The 24776-nt window shown below is 42.6% G+C and overlaps 2 protein-coding genes across 2 annotated transcripts; one reads left to right on the top strand and one right to left on the bottom strand.

Moving 5' to 3' along the window:
- The first annotated feature begins 1445 nt into the window (after positions 1 to 1445).
- Positions 1446 to 8054, top strand: GRWD1 (glutamate rich WD repeat containing 1). Its single transcript, XM_072110447.1, has 7 exons — positions 1446 to 1760; positions 1862 to 1979; positions 2506 to 2668; positions 3694 to 3907; positions 4010 to 4152; positions 5197 to 5394; positions 5724 to 8054. The coding sequence occupies exons 1-7, from the start codon at positions 1514 to 1516 to the stop codon at positions 6039 to 6041; spliced, it is 1401 nt and encodes a 466-aa protein (XP_071966548.1). The 5' UTR covers positions 1446 to 1513; the 3' UTR covers positions 6042 to 8054.
- A 1675-nt stretch (positions 8055 to 9729) lies between these two features.
- TSEN34 (tRNA splicing endonuclease subunit 34) lies at positions 9730 to 18343 on the bottom strand. Its single transcript, XM_072110446.1, has 5 exons — positions 18166 to 18343; positions 17665 to 17897; positions 14539 to 14710; positions 13204 to 13485; positions 9730 to 10199 (listed from the first exon to the last, which is right to left on the bottom strand). Exons 1-5 carry the CDS (start codon positions 18215 to 18217, stop codon positions 10015 to 10017), a joined length of 924 nt encoding a protein of 307 aa, XP_071966547.1. The 5' UTR covers positions 18218 to 18343; the 3' UTR covers positions 9730 to 10014.
- Positions 18344 to 24776: the final 6433 nt, after the last annotated feature.

Below are 24776 nucleotides of genomic sequence, written 5' to 3'. Positions count from 1 at the left end.
GAAGGTATTCAGGCAAGCACCTGGGAAGTTTCAGTATTTGCATGTAGCCAATAGTATTAGACTCCTTTTTTGTGCTTACATCAAATAGTATTACATTTCCTGGGTGAGAACACCCAATTATAGTTGCTGCTTTTCTAATTACACGCCTTATGTAAAGTGCCTTATGGTTTTCTATAAATGTCCGTCCCTCAATAAACTTATTAGTCTTGTTGCTAACTTCCGGCAAGGACAGGTCTTGTCTTTTCACTCAAGTTAGTCAATTCCAGCGCTGGACACAGACTCATTTAATTTGAAAGTCACCTTACAATGATTAGGGGTTTGAGCCCCAGATATAAATCTATAAGAGTATATACTGTGTATATGTGCATCTACTGTGTATATACTGTATATATGTGCATCTACTGTGTATATATTGTGTATATGTGCATCTACTGTGTATATATTGTGTATATGTGCATCTACTGTGTATATGTGCATCTACTGTGTATATATTGTGTATATGTGCATCTACAGTGTATATACTGTGTATATGTGCATCTACTGTGTATATATTGTGTATATGTGCATCTACTGTGTATATATTGTGTATATGTGCATCTACTGTGCATCTACTGTGTATGGGTACATTCACACGCGGTATGCCGGACATGCGGACATACCGCCGTGTGCTGTAGAGGAGGAGGAGGTGATCCCTCCTTCTTCCATAGAAAACAGCGGCGCACGGCCACACACTCGCAAAAAGATACAGCATGCTGTATGTAGCACTGTTACTGGAGAGGCGGCTGTATCTAGCTGTGTTACTGGGGGTGAGGCGGCTGTATGTAGCTGTGTTACTGGCGATGAGGCGGCTGTATGTAGCGGTGTTACTGGGGGTGAGGCGGCTGTATGTAGCTGTGTTACTGGGGGTGAGGCGGCTGTATGTAGCTGTGTTACTGGGGGCGAGGCGGCTGTATGTAGCTGTGTTACTGGGGGTGAGGCGGCTGTATGTAGCTGTGTTACTGGGGGCGAGGCGGCTATGTAGCTGTGTTACTGGCGATGAGGCGGCTGTATGTAGCTGTATTACAGCTGGGATAGTGGAAAGTGAGCAGGAGGACGTGTATGTACGCTCCACCAGATTTTGCGCCCAGGGGCCCCCACCAACCTTAATACGGCCCTGGTCGTGAAGGGGTTAAGGTTACCATGGGCTACAATGACCTGGCTAAATAACAGAGGTCAGCTAATGGTTGTGAGCCAGTCAATCACTTAATCGCTCATAAATGTAGTAAACCGTCACACTTTTAACCCCTTTAAGTGCTCTCAGCCAAATGATTTCTTTGGGATAAAGAGAGCTGTAAGTTAGATTTGTGAGAGCGTAGCCGAAGCAAGTACTTCACAGGGCCGTTCCTAACCCGAAATAAAGAGAATTGTTGCTGTAAGTTTTATTTATTATCAATAAAGGTTATTTAAAAAAAAAACGCTTCGGAGTCGCTTACGCAGTTGAAGCCACCGGAAGTGACATTCTAACCACAGCAGTATGGCCGGCAAAGGGGAACCCACATGGAGAGATACGAAGGAAGGCGATGATGAAGTTATGGAAGGGACGGAGAGTGAGGAGGAGACGGAAAGTGAGGAGGAGGATGAGATAATGGAGGAAAACGAGGGGGAGGAAAAAGACGAGGGTCCTAAAAGAGTGTATATGCCCGGCGTGGAGCCCCTGAATGAAGGAGAGGAGCTGGTGATGGACCAGGACGCCTATGTGGTCTATCACCAGGCTCAGACAGGTGGGCGCAGGATCGCAATTTTGTCATCTAATCCGTTATCTACATGATTGTTCTTTCACGATCTTTTGTTCTGTACTTGACCTCCTGTCATCCTCTTCTAGGGTCACCATGTCTGAGCTTTGATGTAATTCCGGACTACCTAGGGGACAATCGCGCTGACTACCCTCTGACTTTGTTTCTCTGCGCTGGTACTCAGGCTGACTCTTCACAAGCCAACAGGTAGTCTGTATTGAAGGCATACATTATCATAGTAAGGTGAGGGGAGAAGCTACCAATTAGGAGGCTGCTTTCATCTCACAGAGGGTTCAGTGGAGAAGAGAGATGGGGTGTAATTGGCTGCTGTTTCTGACTCAATACCTCTAGTGTTAAGATCTGCTATGCTCTGATGGCTGGCACATCCTAGTTAGGCTCACAGAAGGGGTCCCCATGACACATTGCATTATTTATACCTAGTTATGCTCACAGAAGGGGTTCCCCATGACACAGCTCATTATTTATTCCTAGTTAAGCTCACAGATGGGGTTCCCCATGAAATAGCATGTTATTTTTTTTTCATAGTTAGGCTCACAGATGGGGTTCCCATATTACAGTACATCATTTATTCCTAGTTAGGCTCACAGAGGGGGACCACATGACACAGTGCATTATTTATTCCTAGTTAGGCTCACAGAAAGGGACGTGACGTAATGAGATATATTAAATTGTCACTTAGGTGATACAGCCTGCACTTTTGTGTTTTGTTCAGGATATTGGTGATGAAGATGCACAATTTGCACCGCACCAGCAAAGAGAAGACGAGTGAATCTGATTCTGAAAGCAGTGAAAGTGAGGAAGAGGATGAAGAAGAGAGGAAGCCACAGTTGGAGTTGGCCATGGTTCCACACTATGGGGGAATTAACAGAATTCGAGTAAATATTATAAGACTTGTTATTTTCCTTTAATGGGGCATACAGCATTTTTAGCATGTGTTCACTTGTTCATTTTGAAAGATGAAGCTCTTTATCTCACAGGGTTGTCCTAACTGTTAAAAATAACCTGACAGCAGAATTAACTTTGCAGCCACTACCAGTAGTGTAATAAGCAGACTGAAACCTTCCAGATTATGTTCCTTTTATAGCGCATCGTCTAGAAAATTAATGTGTCTCTATAGATATGTGAGCTGTATTCTGTGGGGCTAGGCCAGGAATTTCAACCATGCCACCCCATCCCCCATATGCCACCTCCATGTTCCAGCTTTGGCACGCAAGCTACAGCACAATTGTACACCAGGCAGGACCTTGCACAGAACTGTATGGCATCACGGCCAGAGACTCTTGATATATCTGGCTCAGGGAAAGGGTTAGGGTTATCATTAAGAACTGGCACACAATGCTCCAACATTTGATAAGATATGTTTCCACAATTAGATTTTGTGTGGCCAAGCCGCATGTAAATTGCATGTAGATTGCCCCACCAATGTAACTTGCTTGTGCCTGTTTGGTGCAGCACCATCGAAGTGAATGGTGGCCCAGTCACACAGAGACTTATGGTGTCTCTTGCTATTATTGGGAGTCTCAGCAGTGAAATGGCCATCGAACTGTAACTTGTCCCATATCTTATGGATAGGGAGATGAATGTCAACATAGTGTGTATTATTTGTTAAAATGAGACTTCCTTAGGTTTCTTTGGCCATATTTTTGAGAGTGTGATTCATGGTCAGCGAAAACTATTGCCTGAAGTATTATTTAGTGGATTGTTTTTAAGACTTAATTGCCCACTGAAGAGGTCAATGATCAGAGTGTAGCACACATGGGATCATTTTCATAGCAGACTAGTATTGACTATGTTCATCTACATGCAGCCGTAGTTGCTTGTAATCCTATACTTTTACTCTTTAGAATGTTGGTTGGGCCCATGAGGAAAAGTGAAGCCACTTTTTTTGGTTATATTTTAGGTCTCTACACTCATGGATACCCCAGTTGCTGCAGTTTGGTCAGAAAAAGGACAAGTAGAAATTTATGATCTTCAGAAGCAGCTCGCTGCAGTTTCGGACCCACAGACATTAGCTGTATTTCTTAAAGAAGAACAAGATAAAATAAAACCAGTCTTCTCTTTTTCTGGTCATATGACAGAGGGATTTGCTATGGACTGGTCTCCAAAGATAGCAGGTATGAGATGAAAGTCACCAGTTTGGATTTTGGCTTCCTGACCACTGCAATGTGTGTTGTAAATGGCTAGCTGCTGATGTCTTTTGTTTAATATACACACAGGGCGATTAATAACTGGTGACTGCAACAAAAACATTCATTTGTGGAATCCTAAAGAAGGAGGGTCATGGCATGTTGACCAAAGGCCTTTCACTGCTCATACGAAGTCTGTAGAGGATTTGCAATGGTCCCCAACTGAAGCTACGGTAAACAAAATTTCACAATTCTGTGTAACAGATTCATTAGTATTATAGCTAAAATACTTGTATCATGTTATTATATTATTCATATATATTATTAAATATTACATATGTGTGTGTTGGTAGAATGTTTGTTATAATGAATACAGTTCTGGCAAATAACCTAAAAATATGTGTACAAATATTGACAGATAAGAGCTATTTGAACATTTCTGGGCTGTAGAAGGTGCAGTCTCATCTTTTACCTCATAGTCTTTGTTATGCAGTTTTCATAGCCCTCTAATATATATTACACTCCAGATAAGTTTTTAGATGACCTATTGTCGTGTTAAAATAATTTATCAAATATTTGGCACCCCCAGCAACAATCTGTTGTAGACCCCGGAAGGCACAATGTACCCAACAGCCAATCAGTAACAGTTTGATCCATAAACATGAAGGGCAACTATTGCAATCATAGTGGGACTGCTGCAGAAGGTAACCCACCACAAGGTGCATACTGATTGAAAGCAAAACATTTAACACCCAAAAACAGAGTAGGGTTGCACGATGCATCGAAATCTTGGTACTTGTACGAAACTTACAAAGTGAGAACGGTTCTATCACAATCTGTCCATATATGGCTTCTCTACATCTCCCAGGGCCTCCCCAGACACATGGCTCTAAATTATGCAATTAAATAACTTTTTACCCAGCCCAGGATTTGTACCCACAACCTCTACACTCCACCTGCCGTAGAGATACAGAACGTCTATTCACAAGGCTATGGGCTCACTGGCTGTCTATGGAACATCTATCATCACATTATTATTTAGCATATAAAACAGTTAAATTTAAATGAATAAAATGTATAAGACAAAGAATAAGGGGTCATTTAGAAAAAACGGATGGTTTTCTTATCTACTTCTTACCCTATCCAGTTAGTTGCCTAGCAACATTTGAGAAAAAAGTCTGCATACACATGTCATGCATGAGCTTTTTGCTTCATATGTTTTTTTTCACCAATTCCAGATGAATATTTGATGTTACTAATGATAAAATACTTAACAGGTTTTTGCCTCCTGCTCAGTTGATGCTTCCATTCGTATTTGGGATATTCGAGCAGCTCCTAATAAAGCGTGCATGCTAACAGCTAGCCAGGCACATGAAAGTGATGTAAATGTCATAGGCTGGAACCAACATGAGCCTTTTATTGTCAGTGGTGGAGATGATGGTGTCCTGAAGATTTGGGACTTGCGTCAGTTTCAGGTGAGCATTGTGCAGTAGCTACTTGGCTTTTTGCATCATAACGAAGTTACTGCATTTAGGATAGTTTTGAGACCGTGTAACCACTCCCACTGCATTGAATACAACCTCTGCTTCACCAAGGACAAGAGGGAGGGGGAGACAGTGTAACAGCTGGTGAAGCTGTAGCAGTTAATTATAGAAAGGAGGCCATGGATAACAAATATAAGATTGCCACGGTCAAAGTGCCTGGATCTGAGTAAGTGGTTTACACATGGTGTAAAATGAATGCGCAACCCTGTTAAATTTATTTATATTGTTAGCTTATCATTTGGATATTTATTTCCCCTCAGAAAGGAGAAAGCGTGGCCCGGTTTAAGCAGCACACAGCGCCTATCACATCGGTGGAATGGCATCCTACAGACAACGGGGTGTTTGCGGCATCTGGTGCTGATGATCAGATAACTCAATGGGATCTTGCAGTTGAGAAAGACCAGGATCAGGAGGCTGAGACAGAAGATCCTACACTGCAAGCCATTCCGCCACAGCTGCTTTTTGTTCACCAAGGAGAAAAGGACATTAAGGAGTTACACTGGCATCCGCAATGCCCTGGGGTAGTCATTAGCACAGCTTTGTCTGGTTTTAATGTGTTTCGAACCATTAGTGTGTGAGGCTACTTGCCACTTAATGCTGTGGACAATTTGACAACTTCTAACATTTGATGCTGAACTTCACTATCAATGGTGTCAATGATGTAACGGCCATGTACAACTCTATTGTCTGAGAGTCTAGCTAAAATGAAAGTGTTGCCTACTACATTGATAAAGAGTTTATTTTAGAAAAGTGTCTGACAATTTTCCACAATGTGGGATTTTTGCTATCATAGTAAGTGGATCTCCATACCCTGTTCAGAGTAGAGGGGCACCACTCCTTGTGATCAGATGGGCTGTGGTAGTCAGTCTGTCGTAAGTGTTTGTTGGCAGTGTCATGCCTCCAATAAAAGTAACCGTTCCTATGGAGCCTGTGTGTTAAGGTGGACCGGCCTTAACTCAATAAACCTGTCCAGACCCATACTGCTTGTTAATGCTGGGTTTTGATAGCTAAGGTGCCCATGGTTGTTGGTACATTGACAGCACATGATTATTGCAGTATCCTTTACACAAAGACTGCATGTAAAGCATACAAAACACATGGGGTGAGATTTATCAGTGCTCATACGTCTGTTGTCTGGCATACAAGCAGTGAAATAATCCCAAATTCTTGCACAGTGCAAGAATTTGTGATATATGCCAAAACGGGTTTTCCGTGCCTGCGTTTTTTTGAGAAACCAGAGAACAAAAGTTTTTAATGCAAAACTATGGCAGGTTGGACCGGCGGCTGCGCTGCCAGCCAGATGCATGAAGAAAAACGGTAGAACAGCTCTCACCAAAACTTCTCCTTGATCCAATTTATTAGTTACATACTTACAAAAAGTTTACATCAAACAGTTCCATACAAGGAGGGAGGGACATAGGGACTCGTATAAATACAAGATGCCCAACAGCTGTTTCACTCTCGTCGTGCTTCGCCTAAGCCTCTTGATCTATATGGCTAAACACTAAAGGGTGGGGGTGTTGGGGCATGGCCAGGATAAATCTACCACCCGGATGACTTTAGTATACAGAGATTCGGGAGGTGGGTTTTTTTTTTGCGACTTTTGATGACTTTTCAATGTTAAACTTTTTAGGACTGTACGACCTTTTGATCACTTTTTATAGGATTTTTAAAAATGGCAGAAAAGTGCCATTTTCAACTTTGGCCGCTATTTTCCGTTACGGAGTTAAACGCAGTGAAAAACCGTTACTATATTTTGATCGGGCATTTTAGAATGCGGCGATACCGACTGTTTATGATTTTTACAGTTTATTTTTATCAGTTCTAGGGAAAGGGAGTGATTTGCATTTGTATTTTAATTATAATTTTTAAACTTTTTATTTTTACTATTTTTCAGACTCCCTAGGGTACTTAAACCCTAGGTTGTCTGTACGATCCTATCATATACTGCCATACTACATGGCAGTATATGGGGATTTTCCTCCTCATTCATTACAAAGTGCTAGCACATTGTAATGAATGGGTTAACATGAAGCCCGAAGACACGAGGCAGTCATGGCGACGGATTTGCGCTCCCCGATGACATCACCGCGGATGTTGCCAGTAAGCCTTTGCTGCAATATGCAGCAAAGACTTACTGGCTATGGAGAGGGCTCAGGGGTTACGTCACATGTCGGTAAGAGGTTAAAGAGCATCTACCACCTCAGTTAAGGGGCTTTTCCATTAGACTGCAACAATCCTGGAATATAAATTAACTTTTCACAGTCCTGCAGCTACTAACGCTACCAACAAGCTTTCCAGGGCTGTTAGTTCACATGTCGGTGAGGTCTTCAGTTATTTGCAGCAATTAATGAAAGCCAAAACTAGGTGAGGCAACTACAAAGCAGAAAGTTATGGAAAGACATGCACCTGTTCTGTATGTTAGACCGCTCCTGGGTTTGGCTGACAATAACTGTAGACAGGACAGGGATGTGGCAGTCCTGAAGAATTTTGGGGCATGATTTAACTGCTGGTAGACTCCCTTTAATTAGAATGCAGCTTACAGAAATGACTCCATTCAGATTGAATAAAAATATTACTGGCATTAAATCTAACAAATCTTTCCAGATTTCTGAAGTCAAGAGGAAGAAGAATTGACAAAGTACCCTTAAAGGAAACCTACCACTTGAAATGGCAGGTTTAAGAAGAAAAGACCGAGCACCAGCTCAGGGTGAGCTGGTGCCGGAGCTTATTTTTGTTAGTGTTTTAAACCGCTGTACCGCGGTTTAAAACACTCTTTAAATTTTAGAGCCGGCGCAGGCAGGTACACGCTCGGCGCTTACCATGCGCGGCTCTCCTTCACTTCCTATGTAGCCGCGCGCATGGTAAGCGCCGAGCGTGTACCTCCCTGCGCCGGCTATAAAGTTTAAAAAGTGTCTTAAACCGCGATACAGCGGTTTGAAACACTAACAAAAATAAGCTCCGGCACCCGCTCACCCTGAGCTGGTGCTTGGTGTTTTCTTCTTAAACCTGCCACTTCAAGTGGTAGGTTTCCTTTAATATTGCAGAAGATAAATAATACTATGGGGCTTTCAATAAAATGTGTGAGCAAGCCATAATTGTAAATAAGCAACACTACCCTTGCTCAGCTCCTCCTGGTAGCGATGGGTCATTCACAAAGAGCTGGCCCTTTCAGGTGAGTGATAGGAGTCTACTCTGCCCCTTAAGAATTTCGGGTTAAAAATAGAGTTGAGATGGGTGGCTGAAAAACTATGTAATTACATAGGCGACAGTTCAGGAGCCAGATCTTTATAATGAACAGAGCCAAATGATCTAGCTCCCTATAAAGAGCCGGACTTCCCATCTCTACCTCCTTGTTTACAAAATTTTGCCTGCAGATGGAACTGCTTGCTCAGGCTGCATTCACTGCGTTTACATTGTTGCAAATGTAATTTAAACATAACGTGAGAAAGCAGTCCAAGCACGACATTTTTATTTTAACCTTGTGCTGAAGTACAAATAAAAATAGCTTTTAATCCCTTAGCGACTTTGACTTATTAAGTCAGAACGTCAGCTCCCCTGTATCAAGAGGGCGTTTGCTGCATATTGAAGAAAACACCAGTAACAGCCATGGTCGGTGCTGTCATCGATTGCAGGTGGTAACCATTTTGTGTAAATGCCCCCAGCAAAGCTGCCAGAGGTGTTTAACAGATATCTAGCACCAGGATGAAGGACTGTATGCAAATGAGCCTAAGTGGTAGATGCCTTTTAAATCCAATGGGCACTGCCATACTCTGGTTCACCCATGCCCAGTTTTAAACTCATTAATTACAATGTGTGATTTTCGCATTGTAATAAATGTGGTAAATCCCTACATACTGCCATACTGTAGTATGGCAATATATGGTATGCTCAGACAAGCAACCTAGGGTTCAAGTACCCTAGTGGGTATGAAAATAGTAAAAATTAAAAACCTAAAATTTCAAATCACACCCCCCATTCCCTAGAACTGGTAAAAACAGTAAAAATCATATACATGTTAGGTATTGCCACATCACAAAATGTATGATCTATCATAATGTAATAAGTTTTTCCCGGCGTTTAACCCCATAACAGAAAATAGCACTTTTTTTTTACCATTTTGAAAAATGTGTTTGTTATGTAGCAACATGTAATTACGATTCAGAAAGACAAAAAACGCACAAACGCATGCATTTTGGTAAAAACTTGTATGCATTTAGTTTTGTGGTTCTCCAGATATTCTTGCAATGCCGCAACTTCACAATGTGAACTCAAGTAAGCTTTAATTATTTGTCTCAATAAAAATGGAATCCAAAACATTTGAGTGAGGAATCATGTTTGGTAGAGCCATTGACCAGCACTTGTGGCTTACGGTGCAATCCTGTTGGATTTTTACATCAGTTTTCTTGTATATGGATGAAAAAAAAAAAGTAGATTCTTCCACAACAATGCTTGTTCTTTTTTCAAAAACTCCTTGCCTTGGTGCCAAAAGAAGTATCCATCTCTCTGTTTTGGGTTTAGAACAATTATTATAAAATGACTATGCCCTCACTACAACCCAGACCATTGTAAGGATGTATAGGTCACGTGTCCCTCTCGGTCCAAGGAGCACAACAGAACAGTCTTTTTCACATTTGTGCCCAAGCGTCCAGCAGTGATGATGTCACTCAGTGCAATGTCCTCAGCTTGTGAAAAACAGATAGCAATATAATGTGCATGGAAGCGCATTGGATCTCCTGTAGCAAGAAAAAAAAAAATTGCAGCAATAAAAGTCATGGAAAGATGTACAGAGACCTATACAAATACATGTGAATATCCACCGTTTACTATAGTAAAACCCAAATCATCGCGTCGATCAATCACATGATCAGTAAACTATACTGTAGCTTCTTGCGGTGCTATAGTAACGCATTTCCCCTTTTTGTGTAGAATGAGGTACTGGAAGAGGTTATTTTTTAGACAGATCAAATGTTTGTGGGAATTTAGGCCCACTTTTCCTGTTCCTTCACTCTGCAAGCCTCAAAGAGTAACTAAACGCTCATACATTAGTTTTTTAGAGCTGATGGATTGTGATTTTTGAGCATTTTATTTGTATACTAACTTTTTGAGTTTACAATATTTGAGTTTACTTAAAAACAGCATTTAGGTTGAAAGCTGATATTGCATAAAATTGTTGTATGGTTATTCTGAGGCTTGCTATTGGCCTCAGCTTTTCCTAGTCACATCTATGGGGCTTATTTTTTGATAAACTAGTCTACCTACTATCTAAGTATTTCAGCCATAGTCACTAAAACTGGTTCCCACTTCTTCCCAATGGCCACTCAAGGCTGCAACAGAAGGGGCAATTTGGTACTTACATATACTGAAGCATTAAATAGGCAGATTTTATACATATAATTGGGCTACAGGAACAAGGAGACACAAGGAAGGCTGACCACTACAATCACTAAGGTGTATTGCACTGCACTTACCAATAGTAAGTTTGATGCTGCCGTTTTGCTGGTAAGAAGGTGATATGCTTAGTCCTGTCCTCTGCACTCTGGTTGCTCCGTGAAATCTGGCCAGCCCACAGTCCAGGATTCACAGGCCAACTACAGTCGTGTACCACTGGCCTTGAAGGGCATCTACCACCATGATGAAAGACTATATGCAAATATAAGCCGGAGCCTCAGGCTCATTTGCATACAATGCTTCATCCTGATGGTAGATGCCCTGTAAAATATGTTTACGCATGGGGGAGATTTATCGTGCTTTGGAGTATGAAGAAATATGTGCATGAACGCGCTAGCCACTCCCCCTTGCTGTAGAGATGGTGTGAAGGGGGAAATAATCGCAACTGATGTCGGTTTGCTAGCAATTTGATTATTTCCGAGCTTTTACATCAGAAATGTCCTCCGTAGTTTATTGGCTAGAACATAGAGATTATTTGAAGAGGAATCTTTCTTCTGGCGTCACCCTGTATTTACTTTATATCCAAGTGCCTTGTGCACATGACTGTGCATTGGGGACATGAGTTACATGTATAGTTTACATTTATAGCTGACCGATGATAGAGGTAGTTTACAGTTACATGTATTTTTATATATAATGATAATCCAGTGAAATCTTTATTTTTTTTGTATAATTTTTCATGTGTTCATTTTTGTCTATTTTATATTCAGCATCCTTAACCCCTTAACGACCTGGCCCTTTTTAGTTTTTTCACTCACCACATTCAAAAATCTATAACTTTTTTAATTTTTCCACATAAAGAGCTCTGTGATGGCTTATTTTTTGCGTAACAAATTGCACTTCATAGCGACTGTATTTAATATTCCATGCCGTGAACTGGGAAAAAAAAAAAATCCAAATGCAGTGAAAATGTTGAAAATACGCATTTACGACGTTTTCTTGTGGGCTTGGATTTTTACAGATTTCACTGTGCGCCCCAAATGTCTACTTTATTCTTTGGGTCGGTACGATTATCGGGATACCAAATTTGTATAGGTTTTAGAATGTCTTCATTCATTTACAAAACCTCCTGTACAAATTTTTTTTTTTAATTTTGTCATTTTCTGGCGCCAATAACTTTTTCATACTTTGGTGTACGGAGCTGTGTTGGTGTCATTTTTTGCGACTTTTGATGGCGTTTTCATTGCTATAATATTTAGGACTGTGCGACCTTTTAATCACTTTTTGATTTTTTTTTTTTTTTTTTTTTATATATATTTTTCAAAACGGCCAAAAAAGTGCCATGTTCGACTTTGGGCACTATTTTCCGTTATGGGGTAAAACGCAGTGAAAAAAGTTATTAAATTTTGATTGGGCATTTTCGGACGCGGCGATACCTAATGTGTTTTATTAGTATTTATATCAGTTCTAGGGGAAGGGGGTGATTTGAATTTTTAGTTTTTTTTTTTTTTTAATTTTTACTATTTTTTTCAGACTCTCTAGGGTACTTTAACCCTAGGTTGTCTGATCTATCCTATCATATACTGCCATACTACAGTATGGCAGTATATGTGGATTTTCCTCCTCATTCATTACAATGTGCTGATAGCACGTTGTAATGAATGGGTTAAAACGAGACAGCCTCAGGTCTTTGGAAGCCTCCGGTCAATGGATCGATGACGTCACGGGGAGCGACGATCAGCGGGAAAACACACGCGATGGTTTACCTCTGCTATGGAGAGGGCTCGGCCCTCGAGGGGTTAATGCCTTCAATCTACAAACAATAAAAACTACTGCACGTATTTCCCATGCCATGAACAATGTAAGCATTCTAGATCCCAGGACACATTGGGGGGAAATTCATGAAGACTTGCATTTTGCAGTTTTTCCTGCTGGCAGTCCGCACTTGTATCCATTAAGAAAATTTGGCTTCTTCGTGGATACAGGCACAAACTGCAGACGCCAGGTCTAAACTGGGCTACAGGTTTTCCAGCAGAGACCAAAGTAAATGTGGTGGGTCTCTGCCCAAAGTGCCATGTGGGTCAGGGAAAGAGCAAAGCTGGCGAGGAGGGTTGATTTTTGATTTATGTGCCTTTTCTGCCAGAAAACGGGCGTAGAAAGCATAATGAATCTGCCGACTTGTATAATTCTTACCTAATTGTGGAGATTGGTTCTGGATAAATAGATATGAGACTTTATAGAAGGTGTTTTCTATTACTCTTGTCTTCACAACACACTGTACTGTAATAGAAAAACCCCTACAATCCCATAAAAATATATGTGTACAAAAAATTGTTAGGAAGAGGATACCTGGATAAACAAGAAAGTCTCCGCCAAACTTTCCACCACTGGTGAGGTAGTATCCTTTCTGCCACAGATCACTGAAAACCTTATAGCGTGTTTCATGATTCTCCTTGTCCAAGTATGGCCATTCTGATTTATTCTCTTGTATATCCACCTCTTCCACATTACCGGTATGTAGCTGAGCAGTAGGAATCTGCACCATCATTGCCTCCTTTGGAAAGTGGAATGTCTGTTCTAGGTTAAGCAGCTCCTTAATAGGACCTTGAGAAGACAACTCCATTGGTTCCTCTTCAATTCACAAAAAGTCAGATAATTGTCAAATATATGCCAAAAAAATAAAAGACATTAATTTCAAAGAAAATTATATTTTTGTCACAAAAATTGAAAACCTATGACTAATGCAAATCCACTGGCATACTGTATTCCAAATTGTAAATGTAATCCATGAAGACTACTTGTGGCATGAATGAATGAAACATGATAGTTACTGTTGATAAATATACCTCACATAGATAAGTCGCACAGAAAATTTTATTTGTACAATTTGCAATTACAACCATTTTAGAACCTCAGAAATTAGTGTTTAAAAATGCAAATTGCATTTAAAGGAAACCTGTCAGTTAGAATGGTAGGTGTAAGCTGTAAATACCGAAGCAGCTTCTGCTATAAAACTTTAAAAAGTTAAAACCGCGATACAGCCGTTAATAACACTAACGAAAGTAAGCCCCGGCACCAGCTCAGCCTGAGCTGGTGCTCGGTACTTACAGCTTACACCTACCATTTGAACTGGTAGGTTTCCTTTAAGACTTCATCAGGGGGGGATTCATCAGACACTGTATTGTGAACTGTACCATACTGTTCAGCTCTATGAAAATACAGTGTGTGCCCCATTTTCTCACGTATTTGTGTCCGTACGTCCCATAGAAGTCAATAATAACATATAAAATACGGGTTACATTCGGTTGTGCACTGTATGCTGCCATATATACGTGCAGTATCCAGAACCAGTTGGAGTTGCATTCTGTAAGCCTACCATCCATCCATCCTTTGCCAGCCCACCGTATTTTCTATGGATACTGTGCCATATGGATAAAAAAAACTTCACTTCAGGTAATGTAAAATAAACTATTATTGAGTACTGAAATGATTCAGAATACTGACAAAGTCATGCATAGGCTATTGGAACCTGTCAGCAGTTAAACATGACATTCCTGGTTACAGGTCCACTTTAACTGTGGCACCTAGAAACACAATTCTGGTGTCATATTAAAGTGGAGAATCTCCCCTTTAATATAGTATCAGGGTGAAAACAAACTGGAACATGTACTTGTTTCTACATACCATTTTGATCAATACGCTGTCTTTTTCTTTTGCTTCTACCTTCTACAATTCGCTCTGACAAGCCTTCCAATGTGCGTTTCTTTTCTTGTAAAGCCAACTTCCACTGTTCTTCATAGCTTTGATGCAGAAATTGTGCATAGGACTCCTTTTCATCTACATCATAAGTTTTATCCTGTATATCAATAAATAGAAACTACCATAACAACATTTCATGTGTATAAATAGCGAAGGGCAATTCACACCTCTAAGGTTGGGCTGTGAATCATGGACTGTGTAGTGTCCTGTTTTATGGACTGGCCACAACACAAAGCATGAGACTGGTTAGACTTAAAGAAAATCTACCTTGGGAAAAAAAAAAAAAAAAAAAGGGGGGGGGGGGGTTCTCTGGTGGGCGTTTCTAGAGCCCCTCAGTGCTGCAGATCCACAGGCTGTTACAAAGAGTTGATGAGTGGAACATGTCTCACCCAACCCCCTGCAATCTAGCAGCAGCAGGAAATGCAGGGGTGACCTGCTCTGCTCATTGTAACAGTGACTGAAAAAACATCACTGAGGGACTCCGGGAACACCCTCAGAGCCCTGGTTAACATATACAAGATAGATACATCCAGGTACTGTGGCTGTGGTTATGAGTAAGGGTCATGTTTGATTTTGATGGTAGATTTTCTTTAAGGTCGAAAAAGGGGTTTCAAAGTACATAGTAATGACTATGCTTAAGGCCGGCTATGGGCCATTGCTGTCTATAGGGGACGTATATACGACATGCCCCCGACGGTCGTGTGAACGCAGCCTAAGGCCCCACGCTAAGGACAACAGGCAGGTCAGTGATACGCCGCATCACGGCCCTCATAGAGGTCCATATCACCCAGTTACAGTGTTGCAGAACACTGTATCTCACCGCACTGTGACAGAGCCGGTTGGCAGCACAGCTTTTAAAAGATTCCAAAGTGTGTGTGGGGGAGGGACGACACTCACTTAGCAGACACTTCATGATTCCTCTGTGCTATGAGATGCTGTGTACTGACAATGTGGTTAGCTTATCAAAGTACAAGTTTATCTAGTACTTGACACATAGAAAAAGAGGGATGAGACAGATGAGCGATGATGAGATCATGGAGATGGATATAACACACAATGACACACTGTCAGCACTGCTACATATCAGCTATAACACAGTCGACTCTGCGGCAACTCCTTCCCCTGCTAAAAAAATCTTATCTGCCTGTAACTTGTAGATTTAGTCTCCTCACACTGCTGCTTGCTGGCAGGAAGAGTCTCTGAGCATCTGTGTGCAAGCTCGTTTTGGAATGCAGAGGGGCGTGGCTGATGAGCAGAAGAATCTGCCATGCCGACACGAAGTCAGAAAATTTATTGTAGGATCCTGGGGAAACCAAAATTGTATACACCAGGACTGATAGAGACAAGTTAGAATTATATCTGTGAAAAGTTGTATTTTTGCTAATAACAGTGAAATAGAGAATGTGTTATTTTGTTATTCTGAGTTTACCAATCTTGTCTTCATGGGAATACCACTTTAATGGAGAGGGGAGGAGGCGTGCTTACCCCTCCTGCACCCAGCTGCGACCCGGGAGAGTATATGTACGTGTGCATGATGTTTAAGATATACAATGAATGAAATGGGGCGTGCACAGCTGCGGTATACACTGGTCCGCACACCAATGGGAGACAATATTTTTTAGAAAGAAAAAGAAGTGTGCTATACTGGACCCAAATCCAATTTAATCTTTATTATACAATATATGAAATACACAACTGTAAATTTAAAATCACTTAAAATGTCAGAAGAAGACACAGGATGGAGTGGGCAATAGCTCTACTCCAACCACCACCCCTAACCACAAATGTATGGACAATAGACAAGGTAAAGTAAATATCAAAGTATGCAATACAAAAGTAGTAATACGTTGCAGTGGCTGGAATAAACAGAGAAGTACTACCAATACAAAAGATGTATGGATCCAACTAGTATATGGGTGGAAACACGACTCATATAAAGTCACCTGCCAGAAAGAAATCCAAAGTTCTCAAAACATGTGCAGCATAACCTGTAGGGCAAAGTGCAAGTGCCATGTAATGGTACAATATAGGCAGCAACCGAGTAAAACTGGGCCTGGCCAAGCACCCAGGTATTTCCACCCACAAACCTCAGCCACAATGCACACCATACAAAAAGCAATGGTAGGGGTGGGAGGCTCCCACCCCTACCATTGCTTTTTGTATGGTGTGTATTGTGGCTGAGGTTTGTGGGTGGAAATACCTGGGTGCTTGGCTCCCACCCCTACCATTGCTTTTTGTATGGTGTGCATTGTGGCTGAGGTTTGTGGGTGGAAATACCTGGGTGCTTGGCCAGGCCCAGTTTTACTCGGTTGCTGCCTATATTGTACCATTACATGGCACTTGCACTTTGCCCTACAGGTTATGCTGCACATGTTTTGAGAACTTTGGATCTCTTTCTGGCAGGTGACTTTATATGAGTCGTGTTTCCACCCATATACTAGTTGGATGTATACATCTTTTGTATTGGTAGTACTTCCCTGTTTATTCCAGCCACTGCAACGTATTACTACTTTTGTATTGCATACTTTGATATTTACTTTACCTTGTCTATTGTCCATACATTTGTGGTTAGGGGTGGTGGTTGGAGTAGAGCTATTGCCCACTCCATCCTGTGTCTTCTTCTGACATTTTAAGTGATTTTAAATTTACAGTTGTGTATTTCATATATTGTATAATAAAGATTAAATTGTATTTAAATTGGATTTGGGTCCAGTATAGCACACTTCTTTTTCTTTCTAAAAAATGATGTTTAAGATATACCATCAATACCTGATAAGCGTATGAGCAGCACCCCACTGATCAGCTGTATGTCGCAGTTGTTAGCGCTAGAACCCACACAGAGAAGAGAGCAGGAAGCACAGTATGGTAGATGTTAGGCTACACCAGCAAGTGAATGAGAGAAAAGCTGCAAAAACTGTACAGAGCAGGAAGCTGTCTGGCCAAGTGTCACACTCCAACAGTTCAGACATTGATTATGTATTGTTATGAGAGATTATAAATATCTTAGATAATTTTATGTAAAATAATTGCGCAGCATAACATGATACACACCGCTGATGATCCATGATGTACTAGCTGTGCTGCCCCAATCTCCAGCAGCAGTCGGGCTTCTTCAGGAAGAAGTTGTAGCGGGAGGCCGAGGCGTGTATTCTGTCTGGGTTTCCTCACCAATGCTCCTACAAGGTTTCCTACCAGCCCATGCTCCTCCCGAGTCCTGCGAGCATCCTCTGCTCTCCATACAAAGGCTGTTCCTTGCTGAAAATGGATTTGAATCCTGGAATTCTCTTTGTAAACGAGAAGAATAAAAATCACACATCTGTATCATAATTCTGTCCATCACCATGTGGGTGTATGAAGTCCAGGACCTGTGTGTATAACCACAGCCAATCACTGCAGCAGGATCAGGGGAGTAATGTCATCAGCTCAATCCAGCCAGGAGGCAGCCAGTGTGCACTGCAAACAGCACTCATATGTTTAAAGCAAATGCTAATAATTCTCATCCTCCCAAAATGTAATCGGCATTCATCACCCAATTCTCACCCCGTGCCTCACCTGTAGCTGCCGTGCCTTGCACACTGTCCTCTTCCTGTGTGCAGAGCTCCATGTGCACGCAGCTCCCTCCCACTTCATTCACGGCCGCTACAGGAGGCTGCGCGTTGTCAGTATGGAGTAGTGGGCGGTGCTAATGACCTACGTACGTAAATGGGGCGGGCATGGGTGTAGACTCCTCCCCGACACATAAACGCTTAGGGGAGGAGGAGTCATAATGCTGCAGTGAGGGAGACCAAGTGACCTTCCCGGGATGTGCTATAAGATGTCATTTATCTGATGGCTATGGCAGGAGCTGTGTAGTGCGCAGATTCGCAGACTTAGTGCCGTGTTCAAAGCTGCCATAGACTTCTTCTGTGCATACCTGTACATTCTCCAGATCTAGGAAGAATCCGCATATTAATAAGAAAATGAATCACGCTAGAACCTCCTAGAAGGTTACGCATGATTTGCCATGATGCCCATGGACTCTCAGGGTGGAATAATTTCTAATAAATCCTTGTTATCAGGGTTTTCATTAGTACAGTGTTATCATATGTATATTCATATAATAAAGTTAGGAATATAGCTTCTATCTATCTCATAGCTATCTAGCTTTTGGGGAAATGTATGGAAAATGTGCAGGCTGCAGTGATAGTATATGATGCTATTAACATAGAGCAGTTAAAGAGAACCTGTTATCAAAATATCTTTCAATGATTCCAAAAACCCACTGCATGGCCTTTACAAACCTGCCTTTGTCTTATTCTGGAATCACCTTTTTTTCTTTAAAATCCATTATTTATAGGATATTTACCATCAAAATCAAGATAAACCAGGAAAACTTACTTATAGATACACTGTGACTGTGGTAATCTCCTTATATTTATTATCCATGGCTTCCTTCTAAAATCTAAATTTTAAATTATGCTAAGCCTGAAGGGCTACTGGGGCAGTTTCCAGAGCCCTCTGTGATACTGCTTCACAGGCTGTTACAATGAGCAGAGCAGGTGAATCCTACCCCTGCACTTCCTGCTGCTGCTAGATTACCGAGGGAGGAGGGAGAGAGCAGGGAGTTGGGTGAGATATGTTCTGCTCATGGTAACAGCCTGTGAAGCTACAGCACTGAGGGACTTTGGTAATGCCCCCAGAGCCATTTGCTATCATTAGCATAATTTTAAAGGTTGATTTTAGAAGGAAAAAGGCCATGGATAAAAGAAGATTACCACAGTTGTGGTTTATCATGTGGGACATGCAGGTGCTTAGAACAGAATGCAAGAAGTAACTTACAGCAGAACATGTCATATTAAAACTTTGATTATCAGCAATCATTTCTAGAGTCCCAGAATAAATGTGACATGGTAAGACAAGAGAGACAAGTTTTCAAATTAGCTGATAAGTTAACACTTGGTAAAAAACATGGAGGTAGCAGTGACAGGTGATACAAAGAAGGGGGGAACACATTTGATGGCTCGTAAGAGTCATCTACAGGAAAGGGGCATATGATGGCTAGGAAAATGGACAAAATGCCTAAGAATGCTTGAATGTTAGCCATGGACCCCAGCCATGAGTGAGAGCTCTTCGAACCAGTTGGAGATCTGGGGAACTCTAGAGGTTTTCCATAGTCTAGGTATAAACATGAATACTATTATTCAATGTGTATACTGTGGAGGGAAGCAAAGAGAGTAAGAAAACAGCAAGGTCATTATCAAGAGAGTAGCCTATGAGATGGGCTATAAGTCTGCACACCTGGGAGCAAAAACTCTTGCCACAGCGGGCTTCCCCACCAGATATGAGTCAATGTAACAGGGGCTCAGTGGCGGAGCCAGCATCTAACTGAACTGTTGGGATACACAGAGCATAAGTCGAAACCCAGTACCGCCTAGATGGAATTTTGAAATCCGTCTCCTGGGCCTTACAAGAGGGGGACAGTTTTTGGCACAGTACCAAGGCCTTTAGCTGTGCTTCCAGAGTAACCGATTGATTCCATTCCCAGGCGGTCCATTCCTGGACAATCCGCTTTCAAGCATTAGCCCATAGATCACTGACATCGCATGTGGGGTTGCCGATATCATGCTTGATTTTGATTTTTGGATTTTCTTTTAGCTTCCCTGGCTCCCTGCCAGAATCATGTGCTAGTAAGTGCTAATCTTCTTCAAGGGAATCGGTCACCTGCAGCCTCTGCAGTTAATTTCCAGGATTATTAAATTACAGATTAGGGCAGAGGCAGGCAAGAGGAATGTACCATCAGATCTATTTCTGATAGTAGATTCCTCATGGTCAGTTTCATTTAACGGCTTAAATAGCCCTTATAAGAGTTCAACGGCAGACGTGTTTGCATAGTTTTTTCACTCATTGATAAACATATACATCTCTATGGGCATTATGTTTATCAGGCTCCAGGGGTAGTGGACCCACTGGACTACCGCAAACAATGACGTAAGCCGACACCTGGGGCCGGAATCTAAGTGGTACCCGATTTTCACCAGAGCCGGCCGCAAAGCAGGTTGGACTCGCTGCGGCGTGGTACCACCACATCGTTCCACAGGTGCGACTTTGTCATTAGTGGCAGCCAAGGCAAGGTACACAGACGTTAGGTAGAATCGTAGTCGGTGACAGGCAGGAGGTCAGGACAGGCAGCATGGGATCAGAGTCGGGGACGTAGCAACAGGTCAAGGCAGGCGGAACAGGATCAAAGTCAAACACGGAACCGGGGTCACAATGGGAAATCAATAAACAGGCACTAGGCAAGGGTACAAGCTTTTTCAACGGCATAGTGCACGAAGATCTGACAGGGAAGACAGGGAGGGACTGAGAATTTATCAGAATTGGCAGGGCGCCAGCGCTGGCCCTTTAAACCTCTGGAAGCTGCAATTAGTAAAATTCTTGATGCAAAAGATAGCAACCCTTTAATTGCTAGTATCAGAAAGAATAATAATAATATTAATAATTCTTTATTTATATAGCGCACACATATTACGCAGCGCTGCACAAAGCATGTCAAATCGGGCCCTGTCCCCAATGGGGCTCACAATCTAAACAGCCTAACAGTATGTTTTGGAGTGTGGGAGGAAACTGGAGTACCCGGAGGAAACCCACGCAAACACGGAGAGAACATACAAACTCTTTGCAGAATATTTCATCTGAGGAAGAAAACTCATTTAAGGGGAAAATAGCTAGTAAGTGTCTAGAGACATAATGGATAATATCCCAGAAGATGAAGCAGAGTTTAGGATTCTCAAAAGCTGGAGGATTCTCAAAAACTACAGTATGGCAGTATTTGGGGATTTTGCACACCAACTATTACAATGTGCAAATCGCACATTGTAATAGATAGCCTAAAACATAGTTCGAAACTTTGTTTGACCTGTGGCTGTCATGGCAATGGATCACCGCTCCCCGATGACATCACGGGGAAGGACAATCTGAGCCAAGATGGCAGCACCCACGTTAATGCCGCTGGCAGCTTTGCTGCTAGCACTATCGCAGGTGTTAGCGATGGGTGTTTGCTCCATTGTGATGCAAACACCCGGTGAGTATGAAGAGGGCTCAGCCCATGAGCCCGCTTCATACTCCCCTCTACGCAACAGGACGTACAGTAACGTCTTTTTGCGTTATGGGTCTAAAGATGGACTTAAAATTACACTCTAAAATTTTGTCTGATTGTTTGGCCCTTCTCTTGTTGGAGCTCATACACCAAGATCAGGTGGGCTTTGTGAGGGTAAGGGTCTCTTGAGACAGTACCAGACGGTTTACAGGCTTGATTGTCTTATAGATTTATATCTGGGGCTCAAACCCCTAATCATTGTAAGGTGACTTCCAAATGAAATGAGTCTGTGTCCAGCGCTGGAATTGACTAACTTGAATGAAAAGACAAGACCTGTCCTTGCAGGAAGTTAGCAACAAGACTGATAAGTTTATTGAGGGACGGACATTTATAGAAAACCATAAGGCACGTTACATAAGGCGTGTAAGTAGGAAAGCAACAACTATAACTGGGTGTTCTCACCCAGTAAATGTAACACTATTGGATGTAAGCACACAAAGGAGTCTAATACTATTGGCTACATGCAAAGACTGAAACTTCACATAAACCAAATGTCCAGATGTCCACCTGGATACCTTCCACTAGGTGGTGCTAGTGAGCACTAAGTCTTTGTTACAAGAGGGAAACACCCAAACTTAGTTATCACTACACAAAGTAATGTGAAATAATGCTGAATCTTTAAAATGTCCGACAATATGTAAGATGGCGTCTGAGTCCAGTGTAATATCTTTAACATTTCCCCCCTTTTGAGCTTTGCATGGCCTGTAACTGTTGTCCAGGGTGACCTCCTCAAACTCCAGGTACAGACAGGTAGGCTAAGCCCTTACCTGCTGGACTTGTTAACTCTTCACCAGATCCCCTGGAGGCCAGTCACTCGGGGGTTACAGGCCTGCATACTCAAATTACATAATTGTGTTTCCATAGTTTATGGGTTCATTAACAGGCTGGTTCTTCAACAAGACGATATCCTCCACACCGGGACTTCTCCTGTCATGGTTCTTACCACCTGGACGGCCATCTGGGACATGGTGGACTTGATGAGGGGGACCACACAACACGCAATAAGTGACGAGAGCAAAATCACAATCCCCAATATCACCCCCACTTAAAGCAAACCCTTCCAATCCCCCAACTACAAAGTGTCCACCCCAGAGTTTCTCTTGAGTTCCCTGGACAGTCCTTCAATCTCTTCAAGTGCATGGGTAATGGATCCATAGGGGGCGATGTCATCCTGGGATGTATACGCGACAAGTCACTCCCACCATCTTACAGACTCCTCCCTTCTCAGCAAGGATCATGTCCAAAGCCATGGGGTTCTGGGAAGCATCTCGGATACAATCACAAATCTCTGTTGATTACAATAAAACCAGTTAACCCAACCAACATCTTTGCTCATAGCTATCTGGGGAATAATGGACTCTAGACCTGCCCATATCTGATTGTGGGCCTTGTACTCATCTGGGACCCCCCTTGGTGCTCCCACTGTATCCATATAAACGTTGTCATCTAGGTGCTTCTCTCAGACCTTCAGAATCCTTTGGGATTCTCTACCTTTACTTTATGTGTCTGATCAAGCTTATCCCTGGGGATCACGAGGAAGGAATACACAAGTGTTATCACCGTACACTCACCTTCCCAGCCTCTAGGCCTGACCTGACTCTCCTATCCCCACAAATCCAGTACACATCAGACACTGCTAATACAGGGTTATCTGTGCTGTCAGTGTTAAAGAAGGTCATTGTCTTGTTGCACCAACCGTAGGTAAAGTCTCCTACCCTGGGGGCATCCTGGTCACCCCTATAGTTACAGTGATGGTCATGGTTGGGGTGTCCCTGAGCATACAGTCAGTCAGAAGAAACCAGCTAGCAAGAAGAATAAGTTTGCAATAGAAAGTGTGGAAGCGTGCTGACTTCCCTCTAGATTCACAGACGTGGCACTGGTCAGCAGGACTTGGAAAGGACCATCGTAGCGAGGCTCCAGACTCTCTCTTTGGTGTTTCTTTACCACCACGTAGTCTCCAGGCTTCAGGTTATGCATCCTGAGGTCTCTGACTGGATCTAAAAAAGGAATCAGAAACACTTTTGCAGACCTTTTCCAAGGCCTGGCCCAACTGTGGCATGTTTCACCTGGTTTCCTGCCATCAGCTATAGGGTCTATGGGAAGTAGGGGCCTTGTCTGGGTGCACAGCCAAAAAATACTTCAAAAGGGGACAATCCCATCTTTCTGTTAAGGGTGGTCCTAACTGAATGGTGGGCAGCAGGAAAGCACTCGCTCCATGGTTTCCCTGTTACATCCATGGCCTCCCGGATCTCTAACTTAAGAGTGCTGTTTAAAGTATCTCAAACGCACCACCAACTTGGGAAGGATATGGGGTGTGCAGGGTCTGTTCTACACCCAGGAGGGACAAGGTTTTAGGTTTTTACCTGTCCAGTGAAGTGGGTTCTGCGACCGGACTCTATGGTCTCTGGAAGTCCAAACCTGCAGAAAAATCTCACTCACCAACTTCTTGGCTGCAGCTCTGGCAGTAGCCTTGGTCATGGGAGAAGCTTCTGGCCAACCTGGAAAGAGATCAATGCACACAGGCACGTACTCCTACGTACCACTTATTGGTAGCTGGATAAAATCCATCTGCAGTCTTTGGAAGGGATACAGCGGCTTGGGTGTCACCTTCTGTGGGGTCTTTACCACCTTACCCGGGTTGTGGCGGGCACAGACTATACAGGCTTTCACTAGTCTAGTGACAGGGGTAGTAATGCCCGGGCAAACCACTTATGGTTTATGAGCACTAGCATGGCCATTTTGGATGTGTATGTGTCCGTAGGCTACTCGACTTACTGTCGGGTGCAGGGCTCTGGGCAGGCACACCCTCTCTCCCAGCATCCAGGTCCCATTAGCTTGCATCTGGGCTCCAGCTTTCCTCCACACTCCCTTCACTTCTGATGACTCTCGGGCCACCAGGGACTTTGACACCTGTGGATCAAACTTTTAGCTCATAACTCACCGCTGAGACTTCAGGACAGTCTCTGGGCTCCATCTGTGCAGCTGCCTTCGCCATCCCGTCAGCCACATACTTGCCCTTGGCTTGTGG

The sequence above is a fragment of the Engystomops pustulosus genome, chromosome 6 (assembly GCF_040894005.1).
Source record: "Engystomops pustulosus chromosome 6, aEngPut4.maternal, whole genome shotgun sequence".
In the NCBI taxonomy this organism is placed as follows: domain Eukaryota; kingdom Metazoa; phylum Chordata; class Amphibia; order Anura; family Leptodactylidae; genus Engystomops; species Engystomops pustulosus.
Note: the sequence above shows the minus strand (reverse complement) of the source record. Positions and strands in the feature narration are given on the sequence as shown.